Raw genomic sequence first — 25,676 nt, 5'->3', positions numbered from 1 at the left:
CATTTCCGTTGGCAGTCGCCCGTCACAAAGCGTCGGTGCGAAGTACCGACGGAAGATTGTTCTTTCACATTTCCATCTGTATTCTGGGTGAGGGAAGAGAGTGAGATCGAGATTTCCTGCTGGGCGTGCGCAGTCTGAAACACTGGATGCAGGATCCAGTGCACGACGGACGAAATATGTGTCCATCCGTCGTGATACGTCGCTAATACGAGTCTATGGGAAAATGTAGGATCCTGCAAATTTTTTTGTAGGATCCTGCATTTTCCAAAATCGACGTATTGCAACGGCAAAGGAAAGACGGAAATGTGAAAGTAGCCTTAGCTAACTGGCCCTCCTGGCTTGACCAAGGACTCCTCTGTTCTCTTCGAAAGCCGCTGGCAGAATCCTCTGTCTGCCTATATCCCCAACGAACAAAAGGATCAGGTGATTGAACTCGAATTACGTCGTTCAACACTAAATATGGTCCGTCGTCTTGTTAAAATCGGCAGGTTCGGCTTTTTTTAATCTAGATTGTATAGGAGCCTTTACTGTGTTCCGTGAGACTGTGTGCAGAGACATGGCGCCCTTCAGAGAAAAATTAGAGCTATAGACAAGAATAATCCTTTAATTAAGTGTTGAAACTATTAGGCATTTTGTGTTAAAGTGACAGAGGTAAGATATAAAGAAATACCATATGTGCACATAATGACATCCTCATGATTAAAAAGCTGAAAATAATGACTTACGCCATTAACGAAAGACTCTGACATGATGTGGAGACCTGTTATTAACTTCTTAGATGCCTTCAGGTCTGCCGCTGTGTATAGAGGTAATGACAGTGGTTTTTTTTTAAATTTTCAATGGATATAAAATAAGGTTGCAATGTAACATGCCGGTAAAAATGATTTTTTTTTCTTAGCATTTTTTTAACATGCTAAATTAGGCTCTGTCCACACTTCCTTCATTTGGGACCTTCATCTGCTTTTTTTGTAGATTTCAAGGGAATACCAATATATATGACTTGCAACAGAAAGATTTATTGAGTTTTTTTATCCAATCAAAATTACCCTAGCTTACCCATTGAGATATATGGGAAACATTGGTATCCGTCATTAGGCTAAGCTAGCAGAACAAACAAATACAGTACGAACAGAAGTCAAAACTGTAGTGTGACCACAGCCCAACATTCACAGAACAACTCCAGTAAGATCAGAAAGACCAGTGTTTCATTATGTTGTATGTGTTGTTTAAAGGCCAATACATGGCAAATATGTTGCAAAAGTTTCCATTCCACACTTTTTAAATAGGGCTGTTATAATTGCAAGGCCAAATCAGGTGACAAGCATAGTCACAAAAATGCGCCGTGTCAACATACCATAACTATGCAGTATAAAGCTAGAAACATACAGGCAGTATATTTACGGTATATACTTTTTGAGGTGCAGTATTTGAGCCAAATCTGGAAGGTACGAAAAGTCTTAACAGCCCGAATCATCAAAGGTTTTACACCATAATGCTGGCGTAAAGAACTTCAAAAAGGCGCAAAGTTTTTTCACCCCATTTTTGCCCATCTCTAACAAAGTGGGTGGGATGGAGGCATGGCGAGCCCAGGTCATCAAACTCCCAAAGAAGAAATATATAATAAATGGAACCTCGCACTCCACGCCCCTTCATCAAGACCGGCATGAAAAACAATAGTCTTGATAAATTGTGGGATAAGATTTTTCTTTAATTTTTTCTACCTCTCCAGAAACTGCATGCGTGTTTCCATCCTCAAAGCTCTTACATGGAACTATATGTTTACAGAAACAACCACTTGTAGTCTGATCTTGCTGTGTTTATCTGTCCCTTATTTCTTGCTTACTTGCCAAATGTATGTTATGTCAATATGACTTCAAGATCAGACTGCACAGGGTGTGTTTGTTGTCTGTTACCACGGAAACACACAGACTTGTAAGGAACTAGAGACATTACATTTTTATATATGACATTTTGCTAAGTTGCTTTTTTTATACATTTTAGATGCATTGGACTTACATTTGGTTGTATATGTGGTCAAATGCATAGCTTTTCTGGATTAAAACCAATGCCTAACTACTTTGTGTGAAAAATGGACGTTGTGGAACAGAGTACAAAACATGGCGTGAACAGAGCCTAATATCTTTTTTTTTTTAATGATTTTTCAATATCGAGTATTAACTAAAGCAGTAAAAATTGTGTTAAGTATTCTAGATTATTTCAGAATATACTTGTCTGCAGAAATTATAATTGAAAGTGTCACCTCCCAATGCTCCAGATCCTCAGAGTAACTCAAAGGGTAAGGTTGGGTTCACATATTTCAGTTGCATCAGGCTCGCATTTCTGTGCTTCAACCGGTGCTAAAATATCAGTTTTCAAGAGGCTTTTTTGACATTTATTCCTGAAAACCACCAGTTTCCATCATCTGGATCAAAAATAATTGCCTCACACTGAATCCAGGACCTGTTTAGATCAACAAATGACCACCAGACTTCAATACTATTGAAGTCAATAAGATAAGTTCCTCTGTGACTGGCAAACAAACTGGAAGGTCAACTATGTATGCCGAGGGCCTAACAAACACTGGCCATGGTTTTGTTTTTTATTTACATTGTATTTATTGATTTGCGTTAAAGGGGTTGTCCAGTCTTAAGCTGCAAGTCGGTAGTCTCTCTATATGACTGCAGACTTGTGAAACCTCACGTCTTGCGCACTATGAAGATTCTGCACTGTGGCACATGATTAGGTTGTCATATAACTGCATGTATGAAATATGCATATTCTCTTCCATGTTTCTACTGGACTGTTTCCAGCCTTGCTCAATATACTTTCATGGAGCAAGGCAGCTCCCATCTGAAGGGAATGTGCCTGGGAGCATACATATCCCATACTTGCGGTCACATGACTGACATTGCTGGTCCAACCGCGGAGAATCCTCACAGCGTGCAGTACGCTCGATGTGAGGATTCACAAGTCTGTAGTCACTAACAGGATGTCTAAATGCGGCCTTAAGGGTCTGCTTACACTTACACTTGTACTTCTAAGTTATAGTTTTATTACTGGTTGAGAATATTATACGATCTGCTATTTTACCTTTAGTGTGTACAGAGCCTTACACATTTTACAATAATGTGTGATTATTCCATCAATGGAGGAGCTTCATTTTATTCCTTGAACTGGAACTTATCTTGAAGTTTCTACATGTTACCACAGCCAATTAGTAAGAATTTGGTCGGGAAAATGCGTATCATATACAGGTGCTTCTCACAAAATTAGAATATCATCAATGCAAAAAGTGAAACTCATGTATTATATAGAGTCATTACAAAGACAGTGATCTATTTCAAGTGTTTATTACTGTTAATGTTAATGTTGATGATTATGGATTACAGCCAGTGAAAACCCAAAAGTCATTATGTCAGTAAATTAGAATAATTATCAAAAAACACCTGATAAGGCTTCCTAAGTGTTTAAAACGGTCCCTTAGTCTGTTTCAGTAGGCTCCGCAATCATGCTGACTTGACAGATGTCCAGAAGGCAGTCATTGACACACTCCAGAAAGGAGGGTAAGCCACAAAAGGTCATTGCTAAAGAAGCTGGCTGTTCAGAGTGCTGTATCCAAGCATATTAATGGAAAGTTGAGTGGAAGGAAAAAGTGTTGTAGAAAAAGGTGCACAAGCAACCAAAATATCTGCAGCCTTGAAAGGATTGTTAAGAAAAGGCCATTCAAAAATTTGGGGGAGATTCACAAAGAGTGGAGTTGCTACTGGAGTCATTGCTTCAAGAGCCACCACACACAGACGTATCCAGGACATGGGCTACAAGTGTCTCATGTGTCAAGCCACTCATGACCAATAGACAACGCCAGAAGCGTCTTACCAGGGCCAAGGAGAAAAGGAACTGGACGGTTGCTCAGTGGTCCAAGGTGTTTTCAGATGAAAGTAAATTTTGCATTTCATTTGGAAATCAAGGTCCCAGAATCTGGAGGAAGAGTGGAGAGGCCACAATCCAAGCTGTTTGATGTCTAGTGTGAAGTTTCCACAATCAGTGATGGTTTGGGGAGCCATGTCATCTGCTGGTGTAGGTCCATTGTGCTTTATCAAGACTAAAGTCAGCACAGCCGTCTACCAGGAATTTTTAGAGCACTTCATGCTTCCCTCTGCCGACAAGCTTTTTGGAGATGGAAATTTCATTCTCCAGCAGGACTTGGCACCTGTCCACACTGCCAAAAGTACCAATACCTGGTTTAAAAACAACAGCATCACTATTGGGTTAAGGTCAGGTCAGCTTGCTGGCCAATCAAGCACAGAGAATCTATGGGATATTGTCAAGACCCAACAATGCAGATGAGCTGAAGGCTGCTATCAAAGCAACCTGGGCTTCCATAACACCTCAGTAGTGCCACAGGCTGACCGCCTCTATTCCACTTCGCATTTATGCAGTAATTGATGCAGAAGAAGCCCCGACCAATTATTGAGTGCATTTACTGAACATATATTTCAGTAGACCAACATTTCGGATTTTAAAATCATTTTTCAAGCTGGTGTTATAAAGTATTCTAATTTACTGAGATAATGACTTTTGGGTTTTCATTGGATGTAAGCCATAATCATCAACATTAACAGAAATAAACACTTGAAATAGATCACTCTGTTTGTAATGACTCTATATAATATGAGTTCCACTTTTTGTATTGAAGAACTGAAATAAATTAACTTTTTGATGGTATTCTAATTTTGTGAGAAGCACCTGTACATGCGGTCACATGACCACCCGGCACAGACACTCCTCACTGCACACAGTGCGCAACCTGTAAGGATGCTGAAGTCTCCACTTACGTAGTGACTCCAGACTGTAGCTTAAGACCGGACAAGCCCTTTGAGTAGACTGTCCGATACTTTCTAGAAGAAGTTTAAATTACAATTGTTAAAAGGTATGCATCCAATTACCAAAATATAAACTAAAGATCCCCATTCATAATAGATGAAAGTCAGCCGGACCAACATATTTTGGTCAGTGTAACCAGCCATCTGATTTCTATGGGTGAGGGTGGGCTCACGATTCATCCAATGCTAGTGGGGGGTACAAAAGGATCAGGCAATGGGAATTTCGGCTCCCAATTATTTGTATACTCTTCTTTCCCAGTTGAAAATGAATCTACCGAGCTTAATGTTTGTATATGGGGGAGTTATGAGGGATAGCTGTCTTAATATATGGTCAACTTTATTGTATTTGCACATGTTTTATCTGCTTTAGGAGGGACAACTAACTGAGCCTTTCTAAATTATCATTGTTATATTCTAACCTTCTTGGTTATCATGTAGTTTTGTTCCGCATGCACAATATATATAACATGCTTAGATTTATACTATATGTTTATACATAGTAGCTTGTGTATAGTTAAAATGAGGTATGTTTTTTTAACATTTTAAGATGTATCACAATAATAATATCACAATGACATGTATTGCTAAGGGAAAGCTGAAGATTAATTTTTTTATTACATTTTCTAGGTATGGAAACCAAAGGATATCACGGCTTCCAGGAAGCAGGAGATATGGAGAGGCGATGGGGCCAGGTGCCACAGCCTATGGAATTATCATCTTCCAGGCAGCAGGGTGCTGACTCCTACATGGAAATTGTAAATGTGAGCTGCGCCCCTGGGACCTTTCCACCAAATGTCACAGAAAGTGAAAAAGAAAAACAAGATCTCCCCCCTTGCCTACAGCAAGATAGTAATCAGTCTGGTGTTTTAACACAAGAGATTAAACCTGAATTAGAGTCCAAAGAACTTTCTGCAACTGTAGCAGAGTCAATGGGATTATACATGGATTCAGTTCGGGATGCCGAATTTGCATATGAACAGCAAAACCAGCAAGGAATGATTGGTACTGAAAATATTTATCAAAATATGGAACACTTTGTAAAATTTTACAAGCAAAATGCTTGTAGCACTTTTCCATTAGACTGCCAAAATCAATCTGTAAGCTCCATTTTGGAAGTTGACAGTTCCATGAATGGGAAAATAAATAGTAACACGCTAAGGAGCCCTTCATCCTGCAATGAGAAATGCTCAACAACTAATAGCCCACCTAATATGGGACTTTCTGTTTGTAGCCCAACTGGAATTGACTCTGTCTCCTCAACTACTTGTTCAACCAACTTTGGAAATTTTACAGTACACAGTCCAGTTAACCAGGGAACGTCTCATTCCTGTTCCCCAAATGTTGATAATAGATGTTCTATTTCACATAGTCCTGCACATAATAGTACAGTGGAGTCCCCTTTGTCAAGCCCATTGAGTAGTTTGAGATCACCCATATCAAGCCCACCAAGTCACTGCAGTTTAAAATCCCCAGTGTCAAGTCCATTAAATATTGTAGTGAGGCCCAATGTGTCTAGTCCTGGGAATATAAACACAAGATGCTCTCTCTCGAGTCCTTCCAATGTCAATAATAGGTCCACTATTTCTAGTCCTGCTGCAAGCTCTATGGGGTCTTCTATCTGCAGTCCAGCACACAACACTTTGGGATTTCCTTCTGCTGTTTTGCCTACCGAATGTCGAACTGATACCTCCAATATCAGTACAGATGCTAAAGATAAAGCTGCTCAGCAACTCTTATTTCCCAAAATGGAGGCTATGGATCATGAAACTAGTGACAGTGGCACAAGTAGTATGATAAAATTTATTAAGCAAGAACCTGGTGCCACATTTATTGACTCCTGTTATGGAGATCACGGTAAGGGTGCTTCTGATACAACGTTTCCAATTTCCGTAAAGCAAGAGCCAGGTAAAAGCACTTGTTCTGGTTCTCTTTTTAAAACAACCCAATCTGCAAATCCATTTCCTTTTATGGATGGCTCATACTTTACTTTTATGGATGATAAAGATTACTATTCCCTATCTGGAATACTAGGACCACCTGTTTCGTCATTTGTTGGCAGTTGTGACGGTAATGGATATTCTAGCCAAGGTCTTGCCATGGGGATTAAACAGGAGGCTGATGATAATTTCTTTCCAGATAACTCTATGCCTTCCTCAGCTATTGTGGGCGTTAACTCAGGTGGACAGTCATTTCATTATAGGATTGGAGCTCAAGGCACTATCTCTTTAACCAGACCTGTCAACAGAGAGCAGCCTTTCCAGCATTTGAGCTCATTCCCTCCTGTTGGTTCACTGGTTGAAAATTGGAAGTCACATTCTGAATTGTCTCAAAGCTCTTTGTCATCCAGAAGAAATGATGGTTTTCCGGGTCCAGGATACATTCCAGAAAACATGTCAAGGTGAGTAAGAGAGTAATCATGTTGTGAAGGCAGCGATGTCACAAGACTGTTATTGCCACATACATATGTCAATCAGTAAGAAAATGAATGGGTGTGATATACATTTAGAAAACCTATAGGTATGAATAGTGTTGTGCAATGCTTATTATAATATCTGGCTATTATTTATAGCAATTGGAAACTTTCAGGTGTATGCATATCGTTTTTCTTGACTTCTAAGATGTTTATTTTGACATTAGTAAACTGATGTGAACTGTTTGCCAATGACTCGGTTTCTTGCTATACGGAATCACATACTGTGGCATTTGTAACTTAATGCTCTAATCAAAGTTATACCTGCATTGTCTAAGAGGCTAAATTGAAAATAAATCTGTGAAAATATCTATGGAGGCAAATATCAGAATACAGCAACCATTGAACACTTCTGCAATTTTGATGATATTGAATATTTTATCTCATTAAATTGTATTTGTTGTAAATGTAACTAATTCAATGGAAAAAAACCCTGTGTATTGTGACCTCTTATGGATTTATTCTAACTATCTTTTATATACCGTATTTTTCGGATTATAAGACTCACTTTTTTCCCCCAAATTTGGGGGGAAAATGGAGGTGCGACTTACAATGCGGATATACCTTATCGGTGTGCCGCTGCGCTGTGTCCTGGTGGTGCGGTGCTGTGCTGTGTCCACGGTGGCGGTGCGTTGCGGTGTTGTGCTGTGTCCCCGGTGCTCTGGGGGGCTCTGCCAACATTTTTTGAAAGGCCAGAGCCCCCGGCAGTCCTTCCATGGTTTCCTGTGTGGCGGTGGACTTCGGGAAAATGGCTGCCAGGAGGCGTCTAATGCGCAGATGGAGATTTCGGCACCGAGATCTCGGGAGATGAGACCTCAGCGCTGAGCTCTCATCTCCTGAGGTCTCGGTGCCGAGATCTCCATCTGCGCATGCGCCGCCTCCTGGCAGCCATTCTCCCGGAGTCCGCCACCGCACAAGAAACCATGGAAGGACTGCCGGGGGCTCTGGCCTTTCACGAAATCTCGGCATAGCCCCCCACAGCGCCGGGGACACAACGCAGAACCGCTTCCGGGACACAGCGCAGAACTGCCACCGGGATACCCGCAGCGGCGTGCCGCGCATCGGAACACCCACTCATCCCAGCCTGCAGCAACGGTCCACTTTTGCCTCCTCCAGCAGCGACCCTGAGACCCTGCTTCACCACAGCCACCACACCCTGTAAGCAATAAGACGCATGGATTATAAAAAGCACCACCATTTTATTAAAAAAGGTTTTTTTCCTATTTTTCTCATGAACATTTGGGGTGCGTCTTATAATCCAGAGCGTCTTTATACTCCGAAAAATACAGTAGTGGGGGCATTTTTATGTTACAAATATATCCGTGTTTAAAAATTACTGGTCCTTTTTTCATGGATTAATTGCAGTCCAGGAACAAGCTCCGATTAAACTACGGTCAAGCCGGTTTGGCGTTAATCTAATCTACTGTCCAATGGGGAAGGATAAGGACAGAATTATAGTTCTGTCCCCATATACAGTATATTTTCAGCTGTACATCACCTGTTTCCATAGGTTGATATTGGGTGATTGCCGGCATGTTAACACCAGCAGATAACAAGTTTTCCTATGAATATTCATTAGCCAATTATTATTTTATATGAAAGGGCCATAAGAACTCAAATCTGACATCACATTGACATGATGCCAGTAATTTCTCAGACAACTTTTTTTTTTTTTACATTTTTTTTTTTTTTCTTAATCTGACCCAAGATTGTAATATGCCAGTACAGGTCCTAGTCATTACAAGTATGGATTGGTAAATAGAAAAAAAAGGTAGCACTGCAAATAAAGTGTACAACGTAGAGGAGGTACCTTATTGACCCATCTCAGTGCGATGTTCTGACTCCAGAAAAAAACTGTGGTGAGACTCTCATGCCTGACAGTGGCTCACCACTGAACTTTCTGGAGTTCGAAACATTGCATTAAAATGGGTCAACAAAGGAAGTTTACTTTTTTGTACATTTTATTTAGATTGCTACTTACTTTTTTCTGTTTTTCGGACTGAGTCCTGGGTCAGTGTCCTGGGGCTTGCATCTAATATTCCAGAGTGCTAGTTAGACTATTCTTTTACTCGATCGATAGATATATATTACTTAATTTCCATTCAGAAGAAACCTCAGACAGTAAACAATACTGAGTGCTTCCACTCATATTGAAATGTTAGCACCTGTTATTATGAAGTATGCATAAGCCTGTACATTAGATGCAACCATAAGTTTGTCGATACTGATAGATGCTCGAATACTTGTGTAGGAGACATACTGCGTTGTCACGTTGTTCTCTCTTCACCTCAAGTTCAATTTTCAGTTGTAAAATCACAAAGTAATGCCAGGAAGGTAGGCAATCATATCTTTATACAGTAGGTGTATGAAAGACCATTCTTTCTCCAAAATGTTGTCTAAAACTCAAATTTCTTGAGAATGTGATTTTGGATTTTTTTCTGAACATTTTTGGTCTTTGGTACTAAACTTTATTAATTCTTCCTCACCTAGCTTCATCTACAAAATGATTCAATTTATCGTAGAGAGAGAGAAACTCGAAACTCACTTTTGCAGTGAACGAGCAAATAAGCTAATGGCAATTCAAAATGTTTAATGTTTCAGTCCCTATATCCAGACCTTCATCAGAAACTGATTGCCAGTTGTGTAAGTAGACAAATTGTAAAGTGGCAGTGCAGTGGGAACGCGACCTCCGCCGCTGTGGTATAGCGCTGCACCACAGCGGCGGAGGTCGCATTCCCACTGTGCTGCCACGTTGCCGTTTGTGTAGGTAGACTAATTGTAATCAGTTTCTGATCAGACCTCTGGACTTTCATCTATGTATATGGACTGGACTCCTACTCGAGCACCACATCTTTTATGGACGGAGTGTTGTATATTTCTACAGTATATCAATTTACGCCTTCCTTTTATGTACTGTATAGCATTGGTTACTTTGATTACTCTGTCCCAAGTGTATGGCATCACGTGTTGCCCTTCCTCAAAATCTATGCTGTTTTGAAGGAGTTACTCACATTCAATCTTGGGCTGCTCATTGCCACTTAACCCAAATTTATGTTGTTGCTTTCTTTGGTTGATTTTCAGGTATACCGTGTTTTCCGGCGTATAAGACGACTTTTTAACCCCTAAAAATTGTCCCAAAAGTCGGGGGTCGTCTTATACGCCAGGTACGGCATGTGCAGGGAGCGATCCTGGATGTTCCCAGGGTCTGAAGGAGAGGAAACTCTCCTTCAGGCCCTGGGATCCATATTCATGTAAAAAATAAAGAATAAAAATAAAAAATATGTATATACTCACCCCTCCGAGAAGCCTGGCTGTCACCGCTGCAAGCGTCTGCCTCCGTTCCTAAGAATTGCAGAGCGTGAAGGACCTTCGATGACGTCACGGTCAGGTGACCGGTCACATGAGCGGTCACAGACCAATCACAGGACTGCGACGTCATCGAGGGTCCTTCATGCTCTGCAATTCTTAGGAACGGAGGCAGACGCTTGCAGCAGTGACAGCCAGGCTTCTCGGAGGGGTGAGTATATACATATTTTTTATTCTTTATTTTTAACATGAATATGGATCCCAGGGCCTGAAGGAGAGTCTCCTCTCCTTCAGACCCTGGGAACCACACGCCGTATAAGATGACTGGGCGTATAAGATGACCCCCGTCTTATACAGCGGGCATATCCCAAATTCCATATTTTATATGGAAAAGTTAGGGGTCGTCTTATACGCCCAGTCGTCTTATACACCAGAAAATACGGTAGTTAAAAATGCTATTTTGAAAGTGGTTATATCACAGTTGATACTTCTTGGCAAGAGTGATCATTGTCAGGAATTGGATGTTCTCCACAACTTTAGTTACAGGCCTATATCAGTCTAATTAGAAGTATTTCTGATTATGAGACGATGTCTACATCTTCTAATCACAAACATAAGAGATTTGGGCTGTTCTTTATAGTTAAGTATTTTTTTTAATTATTTTTCTTCTCTCCTATTTGGTTTTGGAATGTTGGCTATTTGCCTATTTTGACATGTCTTTGCATAGAATGTTTTAAAAATGTGTAATCTTGTGTAGGTTGTTACTAACAATCATATTAGTATTACTGTTAGACTTTTTTTTTTGCTTGGAGAGAATTGAAGTACAGCAAATAAGTATTAACGCTCATACAGTTGTGTACAAGTCATATTAAAGCTACATCTGTCAGTACCTTTTTGCTATCTAATGTGGTTTAGCCTGATGAAGGGGCAGAGAGTCTTCTTCCAGCAATTTGTCACTTACTAGGCTGTGTGCCTCTGCTTTGATAATCTCCCACTGATAGAACAATGATTTTATCACTGTAGGACAAGATTCCTTGTGCCATGCGGTCCTGCTGCCCTGCTTTGTATACCCACCACTGATTAGCAGCGTTCTATCAATGTGCAGTACGTACAGAAAGCTGCTGATCAGTGCTGTTGGCAGGATTATACATGGTTCCGCATTAACTGCAGAAGAAGAAATGGTTATTTTACCAAAATTGCATCACCCAGTAAACTAAGTGATACATTGCTGGAATATGGGTCTCTCTCCCTACATCATGCTGCTCCCAGAAAGTAAAAACCTGGTAACAGATTATTTTAATGTTCTTCTGAAAGGTCCTATATTAGTATTCCCTGTTTGATTAAGACTAAGGCGGGGTTCAGAAGGCTGTGTTTTTTGATCCGTACACAGACTGCAAGGCCCGAACGGATTGTGGCTCTAGACCCAAGCTTATAAGCATATATGAAACTGTTAGTTTGGGTTGAGAGACCTGCAGTCAGTCCAGGCATTGCTGTGTGTATACAGACATTAACATATGACTGTTTGAGCCTATATGTGTGATATTTCAATGGCACATATTGCATCACACTTACCCATCTACACTCCTTCATATAATATGCAGCTTATAAACATAAGCTTTAAACCAGAGTTACATTTTACTTTTATATACAACTATCCCAATGAATAGTTTTCCTTGACAAGTTGTGGTCCAAATATTTGTGGTTACGGATGGTTGGTCACTTCACCGAATATCTACACTAGTGGGATCTATTGGACATTTTTATGTGTATTTTTGAGAGGCGGAGTGGGGGCTAATAATAAATCCTTAAAATAAGTGGATAGTGAAAGCTACATCCCTATTATACTTGCTTTTTTTCAATTATATTCATCCTTTTAAGCACGGCTTGAGCTTTGAACATTGCCACAGAAGGGCAACTGCTTAAGGTCATTGAATGGATCTCAGCAGCTTAGATTATTTAAAGCTTTGTAGTGACCTGTGCACTTGTGTGACTGTGTAAAGACAGAGCAGTAATATATGTTTTTTGGTGCCTAATGTGCCCTTTAATTAATCAGTTTATGACTTGCAGATACAGTATGTGTGTTTATGGCTTATATATTTGCAGCTCGCTATATAAAGATTTATATATAAGATTGTTATGCTGATTATGATAGGGATACGTGTATTCAGCTGATATACTAAGCTTTTGTTTGGACCCATAGAAGTGTAACCTAAACATGTTAATATTTAACTTGCCAAGAAATATAAACCATAGCTCAACAAGTCATCAGCAAACACGTCACTGACATCTGGTGCACAGCAACCCCACTATGATTACCTTATTTGATTTTCAGCTTGTATAACGCATTAGTCAGGTGCTTAGAATCAGTTTTTGTCAGAAATGAACATGCAATTTCGTTCTTCTAATTGAAAACAAATTAAAAAAATGTCTTATTTGTTTATGTAGATGGCAGAAAGGAGAAAAATGTACTGAGGCCAGTCTGACACGGCTGAAATGGAACACATTTTAGGATTTATATTACTAGGGTATTTTATATGTAAATTGCCTCTTCTGAGAGGAAGAATCATAGAATCATAGATTGGTAGAGTTGGAAGGGACCTCCTGGGTCATCTGGTCCAACCCCCTGCTCAAAGCAGGATTTACAAAATCATCCCAGATGTCTGTCCAGCCTCTGTATGAAGACTTCCATTGAAGGAGAACTCATCACCTCTCCTGGCGGCCTGTTCCACTCATTGATCACCCTCACTGTCAAAAAGTTTTTTCTAATATCTAATCTGTGTCTCCTCCCATTCAGTTTCATCCCATTGCTTTTTAGTCTTTCCTTGTGCAAATAAGAATAAAGATGATCCTTCTACAATGTGACATCCCTTGAGATATTTGTAGGCAGCTATTAAGTCTCCTCTCAGTCTTCTTTTTTGCAAGCTAAACATTCCCAGATCCTGTAACCGTTCCTCATAGGACATGGTTTGCAGACCGGTCACCATTCTGGTTGCTCTTCTCTGAACTTGCTCCGTTTGCTGATGTCTTTTTTAAAATGTGGTGCCCAAAACTGGACACAGTATTCCAGATGAGCTCTGACCAAAGAGGAGTAGAGGGGGATAATGACTTCACGTGATCTAGACTGTATGCTTCTGTTAATACATCCCAAAATTGCATTTGCCTTTTTTGCTGCTGTATCACACTGTTGACTCATGTTCAGTTTATGATCTATTAGTATACCCAAGTCTTTTTCACATGTGCTGTTGCTTAGCCCTATTCCTCCCATTCTGTAAATGCTTTTTTCATTTTTGACTTGAACTCTATAGCGCCACCATGTGGCCCTAAATTGAAGCGTAGCCCAAGTAATAAATAAAGGAGTGTTTTAGTCAGAACAATTTTTTACTTATTCTCTGTATACCAGATAACTATCAACTCTGCAGATCAAACCTGTTAAAAAATGAACAATATACTGATGCAATCCGTATTCTTTATTGCATCCGTTTGCCTTCCATTTTTCACTGGCTTATAACAGGGATGGTCAAAACCAACACGGACCAAAAATGGATGCAAAATGGATCTAGTACATTGATGAAAATAGGTTGGGTTTTTTTTAAGAGAAAAAAACTGATGTGTGAATGGGGCCTAAAGCAATTACTTATGTGATGAGATAAAGTAGCTCTAAAACTGAAGCTGCTCTTTACCTTAGTTTTCAATCTTCTTTCATACGGACATCTGAATGGTAACATAAACTGCAGTCGTTATGTTTGTAAATAAAGTATCTCTTAGCCAATGGGTATGACAATGCCATAAAAATGTATAACTGTACTTGGTTGAAATGAATATGGCTTGTTTGCCCAGAAAGCTTGGCCTTTCAGAATGGTTTTGTTCTAGCAGGCTATTTTAACACAACTAGCTGTCAGATTTCAGATCAAGGAGTATGCCAGATCTTTGCCAGCTTCTTGATATTTTGAGAAAAATTAAAAGAAAGTTTGCCTTATATGAGATAGCTCTCTCTGAGTGCGTTGGGGGACACTCGCTTGGCAACGAGATTAAAGCACTCAGGCACGTTTTCTCACAAAAACAGTCTATCCGGTTTATTAAACATCATAAACCACACCACAAACAGTTCATTATTTACATCAAAGGAACATCATAAGCACTGACAGTCTGTTCCAATGGCAGATACTTCTCTGCACGTAACCCCCTTTATCTGGAGTTTCCTTACAGGAGCTCCTGCTCCACACACTGACTCTTGTCAGTCCTTGGATCCCAAGGAAGCTGCTGAACTGGGATCACCGTCCTTGTGACCAGGACAGCTCAGAAAATCCAGACCCGCAGACAGAACTGTAGCTTCCCCAACACAGTAGCCGTCCCAGGCTCTGCAGATACAGCTATTGAGGACGTCCAGTCCCAGGCACTTCCAACACACAGGCCTTCAGTCCATGGCCTCACCATGTGTTTCCAGGAATCTAGTCCACTCCAGGACATTCCAACACACAGGCTACCCAGGACTTCACACTCTGACCATTCAGGTGCATACACTCTCAACATGTGACCCAACCCTGGTCACATTATGTAGCTGTAACCACCCCCATAAGTGTGAGGTGTGTGTGGTTAGCCAGTTCCGCCCAGCTCTCTGACTAACCCTGCAAGCCTCCCTTTTAACTATACAAATACTTGTGGCACTACAGGTCTCAGAACAACAATACTACAGGCGCTTACAGCGCAGACTCCCTCTGTGACACATACCGGCCATTTACAATCATGCTGAACACTGTTTCATTATCACCATTATAGATACACCTCCATGCGTATCCTCAGGAGCACATACTGCACCCCCTGGCTGTAACATCAAAAACTGAAAAGTGGGGCGTGCAATATTTAACTTAATACTTTGTTGCGCCACCTTTTGCTGCGATTACTGCTGCAAGTCGCTTGGGGTATGTCTCTATCAGATTTGTACATCGAGAGACTGAAATTCTTGCCCATTCTTCCTTGTCAAAGAAATTAACAAAATTACCATACATTTCCTATGCTATTTGGCATTTGGTTCAACTCCTGCAGTTCTAATTGGAATGACATATATATGCAAAATGGAAAGCTTTTACAGAGTCACGATTATGCCTTAAGTCTTCTGCCTTTGACACTGTGGACCACTCCCTTCTGCTACAGATCCTCTCATCTCTTGGCATCACAGACTTTGGCCATATCCTGGATCTCGTCATATCTGACAGACCGAACATTCAGTGTCTCCCTCCACCACACCACCTCCTGACTCCGCCCCTTGTCTGTCGGTGTTCCTCAAGGCTCTGTTCTAGGACCTCTACTCTTCTCCATCTACACCTTCGGCCTGGGACAGCTCATAGAATCCCACAGTATGCAGTACCATCTCTACGCCGATGACACACAGATCTACCTATATGGACCTGACCTCACCTCACCAAAATCCCACACTGTCTGTCTGCTATCTCGAACTTCTTTTCTGCTTGCTTTCTAAAACTGAACATGGACAAAACAGAATTTATCATCTTTCCCCATCTCACTCTACCCCCCACCAGACCTATCTATCAATGTCAATGGCTGCTGACTTTCCCCAGTCCCACACACCCGGTGCCTCGGGGTGATCCTCGACTCTGCCCTCTCTTTCAAGTCACATATCCAAGCTCTTACCTCCTCCTGCCGTCTTAAACTCAAAAATATCTCCCGGAGCCGAACATTCCTTGACCGCGACACCACAAAAACACTAGTGAATGCCCTTATCATCTCCCGCCTTGACTACTGCAACCTCCTACTCTCTGGGCTCCCCTCTAGCACTCTGGCGCCTCTCCAATCCATCCTACACTGCTGCCCGACTAATCTACCTGTCTCCCCGCTATTCCCCAGCCTCTCCCCTATGCCAAGCCCTTCACTGGCTTCCTATCGCCCAGAGACTTCTGTTCAAAACCTTTATTATGACATACAAAGCCATCCACAACCTGTCTCCTCTATACATCTGTGACATGGTTTCCCGGTACTTACCTACATGCAACCTTCGATCCTCTCAAGTCCTCCTCTACTCCCCTCTCATCTCTTCTTCCCACAACCGCATCCAAGACTTCTCCCATGCTTCCCCCATACTCTGGAACTCTCTACCACAACACATCAGACTCTCGCCTACCATAGAAACCTTCAAAAAGAACCTGAAGACTCACCTCTTCCGACAAGCCTATAGTCTGCAGTGATCCTCAACCTACTGAACCGCCGCACAACCAGCTCTACCCTCTCCTAGTGAATCCTCACCCATCCCCCGCAGACTGAGCCCTCGCGGGCAGGGTCCTCCCTCCTTATGTACCTGTGTGCCTTGTTTTTTGCTCACGTTTAATTGTATTTGTCTATATTTGCCCCCTTTTCACATGTAAAGCGCCATGGAATAAATGGCGCTATAAAAATGTATTATACTAATAATAATAATAACATGGGTCACTGCATCACACTTAGTGAAAAACCAATTCAGAGCTGAGAAAGAAAAAAATATTTTTTATATGTATAGCGCCACAAACATAAGCACACTAAAATATGTGATTCTAACTTTTTTATTTTGATGTGAAAAATCAGGGAGACGAAGTGCCTCACTAGATTCTTTACCAAGTTGGCGCTTACTTCGCTCTTCTTGTTGTTGAGGAGCCAGTCTTGTCCCCTACCAGTAGAGGAGGTGAATTATACCTACAAGAAATTTCTGAGGGTTTCCCCAACGAATATATCCCATTTGTAAACTCTAGTTTTAATTTCAGAGCTTATTATTAAAGGGCCACTGTCACCCCCCCCCCAGCCGTTATAAACTAAAAGAGCCACCTTGTGCAGCAGTAATGCTGCAGTCTAACAAGGTGGCTCTTTTAGTTTTCGATTCATTTATTACCTCAAAAAAGCGTTTTAAAAATTGGCCACACATACCAGATATTGTACCAGGAGGCGGTCCGAAGCGTCCTGTATGAATCCCCCAACTGCCGTCACTCTTCTCTTCAGGGGCGATGGTACCCGCCCCCTGAGCGCTGTTATCTTCTGAAATCCGGCGCCTGCGCTGTGCGTGCCTGCCTGGGGCCTGCGCAGTGTTCATTGTCAGTGCGGCCACACTGTTGCTGAATCCCCCGCCCCGCACTGTTATTCATTATGCACAGTGCGGGGCTGGGGTTCCTGGGCATGCGCACTGCGCTGTTTAGACGCTCCCCAGCTCCGACGCTCCCCAGCTCCCCCGCCTTCCCAGGAACCCCAGCCCCAGTGTGGCCGCACTGACAATGAACACTGCGCAGGCCCCAGGCAGGCACGCACAGCGCAGGCGCCGGATTTCAGAAGATAACAGCGCTCAGGGGGTGGGTACCATCGCCCCTGAAGAGAAGAGTGACGGCAGTTGGGAGCTTCATACAGGACACTTCGGACCGCCTCCTGGTACAATATCTGGTATTTGTGGCCAATTTTTAAAACGCTTTTTTGAGGTAATAAATGAATCAAAAACTAAAAGAGCCACCTTGTTAGACTGCAGCATTACTGCTGCACAAGGTGGCCCTTTTATTTTATAACGGCTGGGGGGGGGTGACAGTGGCCCTTTAAATGCACATTCAAGGCACTAAATATATTCTTATCTATGTGCTGTTCTGTGAATGTTATTGATATCATAACAATTCTTCTGACATTACTAAATAAAGTGCACAAAGTAGCTCTAAAATCCCTCGTGTTCCTGCTAAACATTGTTTATTTCATTAGCACATGCACTGTGTTGGGTATGTAGTACTTGAGTGACCATAATTTTCTTGTTCCTGTTGTGCACCTACTGTATATATTAGATCATTATTACCTGCATGTCGGTGGTTAAGCCAAAATTGGCTCGTAAAATGTTGGACACCGTACCTTGAAACAATGGGATGGGGAAGGCAGATGTGGGTGACTGATACATTTCCCAGTAGATATGTGTTAGCTAATTACTCCATGATGATTTCATTATGAGATAACACTGATAATGTAGTAGCTGTACTACCCCTAATGAAGCATTGAACATTGCAATATGTGTAGGCGATCTTTTGTCCTTGTCTTCCTCGACTATATGGTTTGTCTGTTTATGTCCAATTATCTATGGGTTGGCGTTGTATCTTGCTTGTAACCCGTTTTTTTGCATTTTGTACCTTTTTTGACACATTGGTCTTTTTTGTCTTGAGTTTTTATGTTATGTACCTGGCAGGATAGGCTTTATTGTAGCCACATGTGGACAACCCACTTATGTGAACTCGCTTGTGTTTCTACATAACTACCGTATTTGTGTTTTTAAATGTTTCTCTGTGGTTGCCTTTTTGGGACTATACATTCAGTATAGGATTATTCCGGATACAACTCTGAGGTGCAGTCGCGGTCTCTGTGCATGTAGTATGTATTTATTTTTTTTACACCATTCACTTGAATAAAATTGGACCTGTAGTAACAGGCACATATAAAATGTGAAGAGCTGTGCCTGGGAAATGATGAAATGGAGCAGAGCACCACAGTGTCCTTCTGTGAGGTGAGTCAGGAGTCAGACCCCCAGCATTTTATATTAATGACCCCTCCTTACAATAGGTCATCAATACCTGAAAATTCCTACCTGTGCAATAGGTTACTGATGAAAATGAACTGTACTTTTCCAACACGTTTGTGTACTTGTTCCAACATTCTTCATAACTATGCAACTCAGTGACCATCACATCTATCCAGAACTGTCAAAACAATATAAACATTTGTTACACTGCACATGTACACGGTTCTGCCACTTTTTGTATGGTATAGTCTGCTTTTGCAATCCTGTAGGTTTTTTTTAAATGTACATAAAAGTATGAAACAAGGGTCATATTGCACAGGTTTGAAGGCTGCAGCCATAGACATATAGCAAAGGAGGAGGTGTCCAGCACACGGATGAGTAAATGATGAACTTTATTCTTCCATTAAAAGCGTGTACAGAACACACATGGACAGGAGCGATTCCAGTAGGTCTGAATATTATCTGTAGACACAAAACAGGAGATTTTTAATCTAGACTGTTTATTTTTTACATGCACTTGATACCTAAAAATATTGAGTCCAAAAGCAAGAGTATTATTATTCTTATTCTCTAGACTTTGTATGTTCCAGGTCATCCTTCATTCTGAGACATAGTCCTGTTTTTTTGCACCCTTCCCACAAGTTGCAAAGTCTTCAGACTGTGCCCACAGTGAGTTTTTGGTGATTTTTTCGTTTGATGCCACGTATTTTTGCTGCGTCAAACGCAGCGTCTTACAGTTCCAGCAAAGTGGATGGGATTTCTAGAAACCTCATGCCCACAATGCTTCTCACTTACATTGCTTAAACTGTCCTGCGGTACGCGTTTCAAATCCGCAATATGTCAGTTTCTCTTGTAGGTGCACTGAGTTTTCTGTGCGGAATTTCCCCATAGACTTGCATTAAGGCTATGTGCACACGTCAGGATTTCTTGCAGAAATTTCCTGAGCAAAACCAGACATTTTCTGCAAGAAATCCGCATGCGTTTTTTTCGCGCGTTTTTTTTTCGCGTTTTGTTTGCGGATTTTTTGCGTCTGGAGATTTCCCAATGCAATAATATACTGGGAAATCCGCAAAATTAATGAACATGCTGCCTTTTTTACTGCGATGCGTTTTTTTTTCACAAAAAAAAACGCATCATGTGCACAAAAATTGCGGAATGCATTCTAAATGATGGGATGCATATGTATGCGTTTTTTATGCGAAAAACGAAAAAAAAAAGCGAAAAATCCGCAAGTGTGCACACAGCCTAAATGCATAAAATCCGCACATTAAGGCCGGCCTCACACTAGCGAGTTTTACGGACGTAAGAGCGCAGAAATTACGTCCGTAAAACTCGCAAAATAAACGGCACAATTATTCTTAATGGGGCTGCTCCTATTAGCCGTATATTACGGTTCAGTATTATACGGCTTTCTACGGCCGTACAAAATCGCAGCATGCTGCGTTTGTCAGCGTATTGCGCAAAAAAATCGCTAATGAAAGTCTATGGGGGCGAGAAAAATACGGATTCCACACGGACCTGCAGTGTGACTTGCGAGAAATACGCAGCGGTGTTAGTGAAAAGTCGGTAATTCAATTGCCGGCTTTTCATTTCTCCTGCACAAACCCGACAGGATATGAGACATGGTTTACATACAGTAAACCATCTCATATCCCCCTTTTTTTTGCATATTCCACTCTACTAATGATAGTAGTGTGTATGTGCAAAATTTCAGCGCTGTAGCTGCTAAAATAAAGGGTTAAATGGCGGAAAAAATTGGCGTGGGCTCCCGCGCAATTTTCTCCGCCAGACTGGTAAAGCCAGTGACTGAGGGCAGATATTAATAGCCAGGAGAGGGTCCATGGTTATTGGCCCCCCGTGGCTAAAAACATCTGCCCCCAGCCACCCCAGAAAAGGCACATCTGGAAGATGCGCCTATTCTGGCACTTGGCCACTCTCTTCCCACTCCCTGTAGCGGTGGGATATGGGGTAATGAAGGGTTAATGCCACCTTGCTATTGTAAGGTGACATTAAGCCAGATTAATAATGGAGAGGCGTCAATGATGACACCTATCCATTATTAATCCAATTGTTGGAAAGGGTTAAAAAACACACACACACATGATTAAAAAGTATTTTAATGCAATAAACACAGCGGTTGTTGTAATAATTTATTGTTCTCTCAATCCATCAGGAACACCCTCGCTTGGAAAAATAATAAACGCACAAGATACATACCTTCTGGTGAACCGTCTCGTCCCACGAAGTAATCCATCTGAAGGGGTTAACTAATATTACAGGCACGAGCCCTGCTAAATGCAGCTGTGCTCCGTGCCTGTAATCCCCGGCGAATGAATGAAATGTAGGTCATTGACCTACATTTCCTTCAGTCGCGGTGAGGTGCCCTCTGGTGGATGTTCTCATGAACTGCAGCCTGGGAACTTTTTCCCACGCTCCAGGTCATATGAGGACATCCACCAGGGGGCGCATCACCGCGACTGAAGGAAATGTAGGTCAATGACCTACATTTCCTTCATTCGCCGGGGAATTACAAGCACGAGCACCGCTGCATTTAGCAGGGCTCGTGCCTGTAATATTAGTTAACCCCTTCAGATGGATTACTTCGTGGGACGAGACGGTTCACCAGAAGGTATGTATCTTGTGCGTTTATTATTTTTCCAAGCGAGGGTGTTCCTGATGGATTGAGAGAACAATAAATTATTACAACAACCGCTGTGTTTATTGCATTAAAATACTTTTAAATCATGTGTGTGTGTGTTTTTTAACCCTTTCCAACAATTGGATTAATAATGGATAGGTGACATAATTGACGCCTCTCCATTATTAATCTGGCTTAATGTCACCTTCCAATAGCAAGGTGGCATTAACCCTTCATTACCCCATATCCCACCGCTACAGGGAGTGGGAAGAGAGTGGCCAAGTGCCAGAATAGGCGCATCTTCCAGATGTGCCTTTTCTGGGGTGGCTGGGGGCAGATGTTTTTAGCCACGGGGGGGCCAATAACCATGGACCCTCTCCTGGCTATTAATATCTGCCCTCAGTCACTGGCTTTACAATTCTGGCGGAGAAAATTGCGCGGGAGCCCACGCCAATTTCTTCCGCCATTTAACCCTTTATTTCAGCAGCTACAGCGCTGAAATTTTGCACATACACACTACTAACATTAGTAGTGTGGAATATGCAAAAAAAAGGGGGATATGAGATGGTTTACTGTATGTAAACCATGTCTCATATCCTGTCGGGTTTGTGCAGGAGAAATGAAAAGCCGGCAATTGAATTACCGGCTGTTCACAGATATCGCGCTGAATGAAATATAAATACAGAAGATATATATATGTGTCTCAATGACATATATATATATATATATATATATATATACTGTATATATGTTTTCCCGAACATTTGAGCACATAAATCCATTAGATGTCGGTTTTGCAAGCCTGCGCGAAAATCTCGCAGTACGGATGCCATACGGATTACATACGGAGTATGCCATGCGCAAAATACGCTGAAACACCCTGACTACGGATCAATATTTTGGGAACATTTCTCTGTATTACGGCCGTAGTACGGACGTATAATACGTGGCGTATTGTCTTACGCCAAGTGTGAGGCCGGCCAAAGAATGCATTTACAGTGTGTTTCCATGGCGGAAATGTATCAAGAAGTCATGAAATCTGCCCCTAAGTATGTCAATAACGTTCAGTGAAATCAAAATACCAGAAAGTTTCAAAAACAAGCAAGATTTATTTACAGCATGACTCACCAAACAGAGACAAAAAACGCAGGATCAAAAACACGATAAAACTGCATGTTAAAAAAACGCGCACACAAAAACGGTGAAAAAATGTAAGTGACCTATTTTAAATAATAGGTGCAGAAAATCGGCAGCATCAAAATCAAAAACTCCCCAAAACCTCATTGTGGGAGCATAGCCTTATAGTTATAGGTAAAGTATATTGCTACTAATTACACCAAATATAATTCAGTGTCATCCGAACACCATGAGGCCTGCATGCGAACAACAGTTAAGCCGAACTTAGTTCAGGTTCAGCTCACTTATAAGTACATGGTTGGCTGTGTGTCAGGGAACAGTTTTATGAATTGTGGTTGTTGTAATTTTCCAAATACTGTTGGAAAATGTCAGAGCCGCTTATAAAAACAGTACGATTGAAAAAAAAAAAAGAAAAACTGACCTTTATTGTGTCTCATCCAGGACTGAGACACTTACATCTATCTTATTGAAATGTGCTTCCAAGCCACGTATTGTTTTGGGGTTTTTTTTTGTTAGTTTTGGTTGCAGTTGTTGAAAAACAAAAAACAATTTAATTATCTTTATAAATACTCATAAAAATGAATTTTGTAGAATAAAAAAAATTGGTTAGTTTAAACTTGAGTAGATTAATTATTACTTGAGCAACGAGAAACCTTGCAGCTTTGAAATAAAATTCACTTGACTTTGAAGTGGTAAACACAGATGAGGCCATGATGAAAACTGAAGCATAAATCCACATTCACACGTTGAGTATTTGCGTTTTTTACATCAGTATTTGTAAAACAAAACCAGGATTGGGTGAAAAATGTGGTGACGTGTTTCTAGGATACTTTTCCTCTGATTGTTCCACTCCTGGTTTTGGTTTACTCATACTGATGTATAATATTGAGCATGTGAATGTAGCCTTAAAATGCGGATAATGACCAAATACAGTTTGCTTCCATTCATCTGGCTTTTGTAGTTTGCTTGATTTTCTCCTCTGGTTCACAGTAGCAATTACAGCACGAGAGCAATAAACAAATAAGTATTCTATACAAAAATTCCTAAGTACATATTCACACTAGACCCGGAAATGCACTTCATACACACTGCACATAATTGATGCAAGCAAAAATAGTTTATTGTTATTTAAGTATATAGAATCCTTATTTGAATTTGGATGTTGATTTATCATTACTTGGGACTGGGAAGTGATCATTTCCTTTTTAATAGGGCATTTTGGTTAATGCTCTGTAAGGTTCCGTTTTTATTTTTTATATACCTAAAGATTACTTCCGACATCCCCATTACGTCAGGATTCTTTGCATAAATTTCCTGACCAAAACCAGACTTTTTCTGCACGAAATCCGCATGCTTTTTTTTGCATTTTTTTCGTGTTTTTATCTTGTTATTTTGCTCGGTTTTTTTTGCGGATTTTTCGCTTTTTTTATGGAGCTTCCCCAATTGAATAATATAGCAGCAAAAACGGGCTCAAAAATTGCGGATTGCATTCTATTAATAGGATGCCTAATGTATGCTTTTTTTTCGCGGTTTTATCATGTTTTTATTGCGGAAAACTGGAGAAAAAATGCAAAAAATCCTGAACGTGTGCACACAGCCTTATACTTAGGCCGGAGACACACTGGTGCGAGATACGGCCGAGTCTCGCTGGTTAAAAGCAAGCTGTGGCACCTGCACTCCGGAGCGGAGCGTGCAGCTGCATAGCAATACATGGAGCCGCACACTCCGCTCTGGAGTGCCGGTGCCACAGCTTGCTTTTAACCAGCGAGACTCGTCGGCCGTATCTCGCACCAGTGTGTCTCCGGCCTTACGCCTATACTTCAAGTCAATAGAACTGATTGTGTCACGTACAATGTGTCACATTCTCTGTAGACAGAGACAATGCTTCTGGACTTTGATCATTCTTGTAAGTGAAGTGTCTCAGGCTCTATATCTCTAATCTACCTGCTGAAAAAGCATGTTTAACCACTTACCTACTGCAGAACCACCTTAAACATTATGCTGTAAACTATGTAGCACAGTTTAGAGGCTTGTGCACACGACCACGTGGGTTTCACGGATAGCACTCGAACCTATGATATTCTATGCGATGTGTACATGTCCAATTTTTTTATTTTTTTTTCTCAAATCGAGTGGTCCTCCGAAAAAAATTACACATGTCTGATTTTGATCTGAGCCTTGGACCATGCAAGTTTATGAAAAAAAAAAACCACTGCACTGAGTATGGTCCGATTTTCACAGACTGAGAGAATGGAGAAGGTGGAAAAACATTTTTTTTTTTCTCTTCAAGAAAAACTGATGCCACTCTGATCTAAAGTTTGATCAGAATAAATGGACCGTTTTTCTTGGATGTGAAGACATAAGTCGTATGAATCTAGACTTAAGCTATTGCTCCATCTGTTCCTCGCTGATGCTGAGTTGACCAAAGCCCTGTGATTTTAACATTAGGCTATGTTCACATTCAGCTTTATTTTATTTTTTTGCAGCCGAAACGTGCTCTCTTTGAATGATGCATTCAAGCAGGTTTTGCTGCGCTTTCGCAGTGTTCTTTGGTGTGTTTTCTGGTACTTTTAAAACACCGCTTATTTCCATTAAAAAATGCAGCATGTGAGCATAGCCTTGCTGTACAGCACAGGACATTCAGTACTGTGGTAGCGCTGCAACATGGTTGATTCCTTAGATGCCACTGTCAATAATAACCGTATCATCTATAGCGTTGGATAA

The 25,676-nt window shown here is 41.2% G+C and overlaps 1 protein-coding gene across 2 annotated transcripts in view; it reads left to right on the top strand.

Annotated features, from left to right (window-relative positions):
- Positions 1-25,676, top strand: part of NR3C2 (nuclear receptor subfamily 3 group C member 2) — a 440,438-nt gene that overhangs the window by 4,838 nt on the left and 409,924 nt on the right. For both annotated transcript variants that reach the window (XM_077279302.1, XM_077279303.1), the window contains exon 2: positions 5,511-7,281. In XM_077279302.1, coding sequence (XP_077135417.1) covers positions 5,513-7,281 — 1,769 coding nt within the window. In that variant the 5' untranslated portion in view covers positions 5,511-5,512. The remainder of the gene's footprint in view (positions 1-5,510; positions 7,282-25,676) is intronic.

Source organism: Ranitomeya variabilis, chromosome 1, assembly GCF_051348905.1.
Source record: "Ranitomeya variabilis isolate aRanVar5 chromosome 1, aRanVar5.hap1, whole genome shotgun sequence".
NCBI lineage: Eukaryota > Metazoa > Chordata > Amphibia > Anura > Dendrobatidae > Ranitomeya > Ranitomeya variabilis.
This window is presented reverse-complemented; position numbering and strand designations above follow the sequence as displayed.